This window comes from Tupaia chinensis, unplaced genomic scaffold (genome assembly GCF_000334495.1).
Source record: "Tupaia chinensis unplaced genomic scaffold, TupChi_1.0 Scaffold144171_1, whole genome shotgun sequence".
Taxonomy (NCBI): Eukaryota; Metazoa; Chordata; class Mammalia; order Scandentia; family Tupaiidae; genus Tupaia; species Tupaia belangeri.
The window spans coordinates 169,864-177,168 of record NW_006204027.1 but is presented as its reverse complement, the minus strand read 5'-3'; the positions used below and the strand labels follow the sequence as shown (position 1 = coordinate 177,168).

The window sequence follows — 7,305 nt, the reverse complement described above, 5'->3', positions numbered from 1 at the left end:
GTACGGGGAAGGTGATGGGGTCTCGCGCTGCTCCAAGTCGCCATGGCTCAGGGTTTGTTTGGAGTATTCTCGGGAGGCCAGGGGGAAGCGGGGAGGGGCAGGGGGCAGGAACTTCAGGGTGGACTGGGGAGGAAGAGTGGGGAAAGAGAAAAGGGAGACACGGTGACAGGAAGTGGGCCAAGGAGAGGTCCTTGGGGAATGAAGTCAAGAGAAGGTGATGCATTTGGTTTTTATTTGTACTGTTTTGCTTTTTAAAAAAACGATAATTAAAAGTGAATAATTTTTTAAAAACCAAAAACACCAGCAGGGGGTGGGTATAGAGGGCTGAGGAGGGCCACACCCATGGCCATGGCAACCCCTTTGGAGGGCCTGGAGAGGAGGGTGGGGATGGGGTAGAGATGAAGGGAAGAATGAGGAGAGAAATGGTAGGAGTGGGGGGAAGGGTGAGAGTGGAGGTGGGCAGGGTTTCCAGGAGGAGATGGAAGAATTCCTTGCCCCAAAGGAAGTCAATACAGGGATGGAGGTTCTGGAAGCCGAGGGCTTTTCTGAGACTGGGCTCGAGGTCTCATTCGACCCGCTCATCTCTTTAGATGGTTTAGTGGCCTGGAACAAAAACAGGGGGGTCGGGGTCAGAGAGAGGAAGGGAGAGCCTTCTGCTTGCCCCCAGCTGAAGTTTTGAAAATGGGAAAACCTCCACAAATCCAAGAGAAAATTAACTGCAAAGGAAGAAACCAGAGGGGCATCTGAGAGAGAATTAATGGGAGGGCGGGGCGCAGCAGGGGCAGAAAGGAGGTGGGTGAGGGGCACAGGGCCAGACTGAAGGGCCTGGGGAACCGAAGTGGGAGGGCAGTTGTCAGTTACTGTAGGACAGGAGAGAGAAAAGGTGGGAGAGAGACCAGAGAAGCATGGGAGGCCACGCCCAGGACAGGCAGGTGGGGGAGATGGGGAGTGGGGGGAGGGCAGGGAAGGGGGAAAGAAGAATTGAGATGTTAGCTGTAGTAGGGGTGCATGCCCTCTGGAACTGGGGGGCAGCCCAGGCACGGTTGGGGGGCTCTTGCTCCCATCTGGCAGGAGGCTGATCCTTAGTGGTCCCCAGGGAGCACTTCTCCAGAGAGCCCCCACCTGAGAATTTGGGGAAGAAAACACTTACCCCACCCACCCTCCTGCCCAGTGCAAGGCCCCAATGCATCCCCTGCAAATGCTCCTCCAGCTCTAAGTCACCCCACATGATAAAGAGAGGCCACTCCCTCATGACCCAGCCTGCACTTGCAGGCCAGCTCTGCCGGTCAGAACTGGCTGCACCCGCTCCTCCCCACCCCAGCAAACTCCCTGTGTCTGTATCAGTCCTGGAGACTTGTCCTCTGGAGCTGGGGTTTCCAAAGTGTGGTTCGAGATCCATCTGCATCACTTCAAGTGGACGTGTGGCACTTGTCACAAATGCAGATTCCTGGGCGCCCCTTCAGAATCCATCCGTGTGGGCTTGCAGACATGCATTTTAAGCAGGTACCCCAAGTGTTTCTGGGGCACGCTTAACTTTGAGATCCACTGAGTTAGGGCTAGCACAGCAGGCTTTCTCCCTGTCATTGTATTCACTATCCCTCCCATCTTGCTTAACCATGGTGCAATAATCGGCCTGCCTTGATTAAAGACGATGGAAAGGGTGTGGGGAATGACCAGAGATCTCCCTGAGGTTAGGTCTGGGCAGGCTTGCTCCATTTCCCATGGGCCAGCAGCTGGGTGGGCTCTCCAGGATGCCAGCCGGTGTCTAGAGCAAGCCCTGCCGCCAAGAGCCTGGCAGGGAGAGGGGAGGCCTCCGCTTTGGTGGTGGTGCTGCCATTTCCTCTTCCACGGGCTCACCTATGTTTTGCTCACTGCGCTGTGGTTTGCAATCTGCATTTCCAAGCCAGAAAAATCAAGGCAAGCATTTGCCACGGGTGTTTTCCCGACCCCTCTCCTCTTTGCTGTGGTTGCCCACCCATTAATCAAGGCCTCTAGGGCTGAGGCCACAGAGCATTTGAATCCCGCAGTCCTTTGCCTGCTGAGTGCCCCTTGCTGGCCTGGCCCCTGCCCTCACAGGCCCTCAGGCAAACTCACTGAAAGGCAACCAAGAACTCTCACCATTTTCACTTACCTGGGGCTCAGCCTAGCCCCTCCGCTCTAGCCTTCCCCACTTAAAGTACCTCCTCCCAAAGCCAAGTGGGAGGGGCGCCGTCCACTTCCTGCAGTCCCTTCTCATCCCATCAAGGGTCTCTAAGCCAGGCGTCAATTCCCTCCTGGCCGTCCTCTTTGTGCTGAACCAATCTTTCTAGTTAAAAGCTTTTTCTGTTCCTTCCCTGAAGCATTTTTTTCCTTCTTTTTAAAAAAATAGGCTACAGACTGTGTGAGCTTACCAGGGAGAGAGAAACAGAGAAAGAAAGGAAAGGAGAGAGGGCAAGCGAGGAGTCAGCCCCAGGGGGGATGGCCGCCCTGCAATCTCTCCTCCTCCATCCTCCTCTCAGGACTTTGGGCACACACACATGCCCAGCTTATTTTTCAAGCTGACAGGTCCAGGACTCAACCAGCACCACTGGCCATGTGAGATCCAGCTGCATTAAGCACCACGCCACTGGCTGGTCCCCCCATTAAGCATTTTTCAAGACCTCCATCTCTTCCAAGCTTTGGGCTTCAGAACGCCCGCCTTCCGGCTTGTGCCACCAGACTCCTGTACTCACTCAACTGCCTGGCTGCACCCAGGCGACGCAGCCCTGTGTGGAGAGGTCTCTCCCACAGCAGTGCAAGACCTTTAGATGCCCCCTCCAGCCCCCCACGTTCTTCATGGAGACCACTAGGGTTGCTCCTTAAACATGTTTTGCAAAGTCCTCCCAGGAGTCTGTGGCGGCAGCATTGCCCAAATCCACTTTCCTGAAGCCACGGAACCTTGTCCAACTGTGCCCAGTGGCCCTACCCTGACAGGGCTGCTCAAAGTTCTCAGGTGACACAGCTGCTGTCTCGAAGGTTCCTGTCACTTCCCTTCACCGGCTGGTCCCAGTCAGTGCAGAGAAGCAGAACTTTGGCAGCTTTGCCACAAGGCAGAAGCCGTGCAGAATCCAGCTTTCAGCTGAGCGTGGAACACTTAGCCGGGCCCTGAGGGCAGCAGCCTGCACCCCTCTCTCCTGCCTCAGGTTGGGTGGACCACCGCCCTGTGCCTTGAGGGTGCAACCTATTCCCCACACCCTGATGCGAGGATGGGTCATGGTGATGCAGCAGACCCTGAGGGCTGCCTCTTCCAGGGCTGTCCGGTGCCACCGCTCCTGGGCCCACCTGCCTGCCTTAACTGTATCCTACCTGGATCAGGTCCTGGGCTGTCAGGTGAAGCAGGGCTTTCTCCCAGCCCATGGTGGTGGTGGGAGGGGGGGATCGTGACAAATCTATGGCAAGTGGAGTGATTCCTTTCTCCTTGCCAGTGGCTGATTTGGGAATGGGCATGAGAAGAGAAGGGAGATCTGTTGGGGGCTTCTAGGAGAGATTCTCCTGCTTCTGAAATGAACAGTGTGTCCAAGAGCCCTGGAATGAAGGCAGCCATGACTGGGAGAATAGGATGACAGGTTAACAGGACCAAAATAAGGAAGGACCAAAATAAGTCCTGATGTCCTTGAGCCATTGAATTCCCCAACCCTGGAACCTCCCTGCTTCCAGACTTCTTGCTTTATTAGAAGTCTTCCCTTATTATCTAAGTCATTTTTAATTGAGATTGCTGTGCCTTGCAGCTGAAAGCATTCTAACTGGAGGCTCACGCTCCCCATGGCTCTATTTAACCTCTTATTTTGCTAAAGGTGTAGCCTTCTAGTATTCCCATCACAAGTGCTTCTCACCACACCTTGGTGATGTCCACGAAGTTATGCCCCTGACAAAGCAACAGAATCCAGCTTTAGGAAGTTGACTCTCTATGGGACCGGCAGATGGCGTGGTGGTTAAGGCAGCTAGACTCTCACATAGGCTGACCATGATTCGAGTCCTGGACCTGGCAGCTTGCTTTCTCATTTTCCTTCTCTGTCTCTCTGTCTTTCTCTGATCAACTTAAAAAAATAAATTAATTAAAATAATGAAAATGAATAAAATTAAATAAAAAATAATTCTTTAAAAAATATTTTAAAAAAGAAGCTGGCTCTATATGCAAAAGACCTGGGTTTAAGTCCCATGTCTGCCATTTTCTAGCCATGTGACCCTAAGCAGGTAATTCTCTGGGCCTTCACCTCCTCCTCTGCAAACAGTCCCCATAGCATCGGAATCACAAAATATGATGTGAACAGAGTGTGAGGCCCGGAGCCCGGCACTCAGTACACGTGCAACCAACAGTGGCCATAACCGTTATTAATTTAACCTTTGAGTTTGCTTTGTCTCCTTGCACGTAATTGGGCCTGATCAGTGGCAAATGCATTCATTCATTCACTTATCCAATGCTTCATTTGTTTTTTGCCGGAAGGTGTATGTACTCTCAGAAGAGAGAGCAAGAGATTGAAAGAAAGGAAGTGAGAAAGCACCCCCCATGAGGGCTGAGCACATGGCAATCCCTTCTCCTCTCTACCTCTCCCTGCTTTCAGGAGTTCTGGGCATTCAAACACACACACCCAGTGCTCTGTCCTAGCCAGCAGGCCTGGGACTTGAACTGTACAGTTGACCACGCCGCATTCCAGCTGCCTTCACCACCATGCCACCAGCTGGTCCATTATCCCACAAATCTTTGAGAGCGTACATAGGCCAGGCTGTAGGCAGGAACTGCAGGAATGCGGCAGTGACAACGTGGATTCCCTTTAAGATACGAAGTGGTGGGAGCTGGAAGGTGGGGCAGTGGTAAACGAGATGCTTTCTTACATGCGAAGGGTCTGGGCTTCCAGAGACCTTCCTGAGGAGACCAGGCAGGCTCGTGTGTACCACGGACAAGAGCTCACTGAGGAAGTGCACGGAAGGTGGCCCTGAGACCCTGTTGGGGGTACTTTCTGTCTTTCTTCCTCTCTCTTGCACACAAATAAATAAACAGCTCTTTAAAATATTATATAAAGTTGTTATGAGGGTTATATAAGACAGGTAAACTTAGTGGCGAACAGGTGTGCTGGCTGTTTTCCATTTGCCCCACCCCCAGATCCAGTTTCTGCCCTGCTCTGCGTCCTGGGAACTGACCCCTGCCAGCCCTTTGCTGGCTGGCTCTTGGTTGGGTTTAGTTAGTGGGGTCATGGCAGGTGGAGAAATGGGGGGCGGTTCCTCCTGCCTTCCTTGGAGCCATGTGCTCCCCATCATGAAAGCTCCTGCTACGCTCTCGTGGGGCTCCCTAAACACAACGTCCCTTGCCCTTCTGCCTAAGGAGGTCACAGCTTCCTGTTCTTGCTAGTGCCTGGGTACCTCAACATCCCTGGTTTGTTTCTCCTCCTTAAAGGCAGGCTTTTCATGTGAGCCATCTCAGGAGATACAGTGGGTGTTCAACAGATTTCTTAGCTCTAATAGAAGATGGGGTGTTGAGACCAGCAGTTGGCGTAATGGCTATGTCGCTGGACTCCCATGTAGTTGACCGCAGTTTGAGCCCCAGACCTGGTGGCTTAAACTCACACCGGGCGCGTGTGTGTGCGTGCCCAAGATCCCAAGAGGAGAGTGTAGGAGAAGGGATTGCAGTGTGGCCATCTCCCCGGGGGGTGATTTCTCGCTTTCTGTCTCTCCATCTCTCTCTGTCTTTCTGGCAAGCACACGTGCCCTATAGCAAAAACCTCTCAAAAAAAAAAAAAAAAAGATGGGGTGTTCATGGCATCCCATCTATAAAAAAATCTTGGTCCTTGCCCCCCTGGGGATCTGGCTCCCAACCCACCTTAGGGTTTGAGCACAACACCCAAGGCTTTGCCTCACTCAGTTCTTTCAGGCATAGCTGCAGAGCACCCCCACCCTGGAATGCCCTTTCCCCTAGGTCTGGTCCAGAACTCCTACTCCCCTCCATCTCCTCATCATCAAGACACCTCTGAGCTCCAGGAGTCCACATCGTCCCCTGCAAAGCCCAGAGTGCACGACGGGGACGCCGTCCCTTCACGGAGCTCTTGGTGGTTTTCAGAGCTCCTTCCCACACCCAGTCTTACGTGATCTCAGATGCTGCTGAGTATTTTCCTCCCCGTCGTAGATGGAAAAGCCTGGAGAAGACAGAGGGCTTTGACCATGGCCAGGGGCTGAGCTGGTGTGGGGCAGGGGCCCGGCTCAGGTGACAGGAGCAGCTGAGCACACACAGGGCGTGGGGCGGAGGGGAACGGGCAGGCTGCACTGGAGCGAACTCCAGCTGCTCACGCTGGGGCCCTGGCAGGCGAAGGCATTTGGGCCTTACATACATATTTACTTTTAAAAACTTATATGAGAAACTTGAATGAGAGGTTTTCAGAAAGTTCACAGAAAGTGTATATTATGGAAAAGAATGCATGGATTTCAATTTTTTTTTTGGGGGGGGGAGAGGTTTTTGTTACAGGGCGCGTGCGCTCGCCAGAAAGACAAAGAGAGACAGAGAGACAGAAAGCAAGAAATCACCCCCCCGGAGGGATGGTCACGCCGCAATCCCTTCTCCTCCATTCTCCTCTTGGGATCTTGGGCACGCACGCACACACGCCTGGTGTGAGTTTAAGCCACCGGGTCCGGGACTCGAACCATGGTCGACTATGTGGGAGTTCAGCAACATAGTCATTATGCTAACTGCTGGTCCCTCAATTTTGGTTTTATAGCACCAAAATAAATTTGTACTTTTTTTTTTTTTTTTTTTGGTTTTTGACTATAGAGTGTGTGCACTCACCAGACAGAGACCAAGAGAGAGAGAGACAGAAAGAGGGAAAGTGAGAAATCACTCTCCAGGGGGATGGCCATGCCGCAATCCATTCTTTTTTTTTTTTTTTTAAATTTATTTATTTTTTTTATTTTTCCGGCGTGCATTTTAAGCCACCGGGTCCGGGACGCGAACCGCGGTCGACTACGTGGGAGTCCAGCAACATAGCCATTATGCTAACTGCTGGTTCCCGCAATCCATTCTTGTCTCCTCTTGGGATTTTGGGCATGTGCGCACATGTGCCTGGCATGTTTTCAGGCCACACGGGCGCTGGGACTGGAACCACACTGTCGGCCACATGGGGCCTAGCTGCCTTAACCTCCATGCCATTTGCTGGCCCCAGCAAATTCATACTTTAATTCCATTTTTCCACAAACTTTTTGAAGTCCACTCATATTACTTTACTGGAAAGTCGAAATGGACTTAAAGAAAGGCTACAGGATAGTGAGGGGGACAGGCAGGGGTAGCCTGGGGGCCGCCGGGGG

At 52.6% G+C, this 7,305-nt stretch overlaps 1 protein-coding gene across 1 annotated transcript in view; it reads right to left on the bottom strand.

The window, feature by feature from the left end:
* Positions 1–22: 22 nt before the first annotated feature.
* The window catches only part of SRCIN1 (SRC kinase signaling inhibitor 1), an 81,659-nt gene continuing 74,376 nt past the window's right edge, over positions 23–7,305 (bottom strand). Inside the window, 1 exon segment of the mRNA XM_006166121.3 lies at positions 23–603. Coding sequence (XP_006166183.2) covers positions 205–603 — 399 coding nt within the window. The 3' untranslated portion in view covers positions 23–204.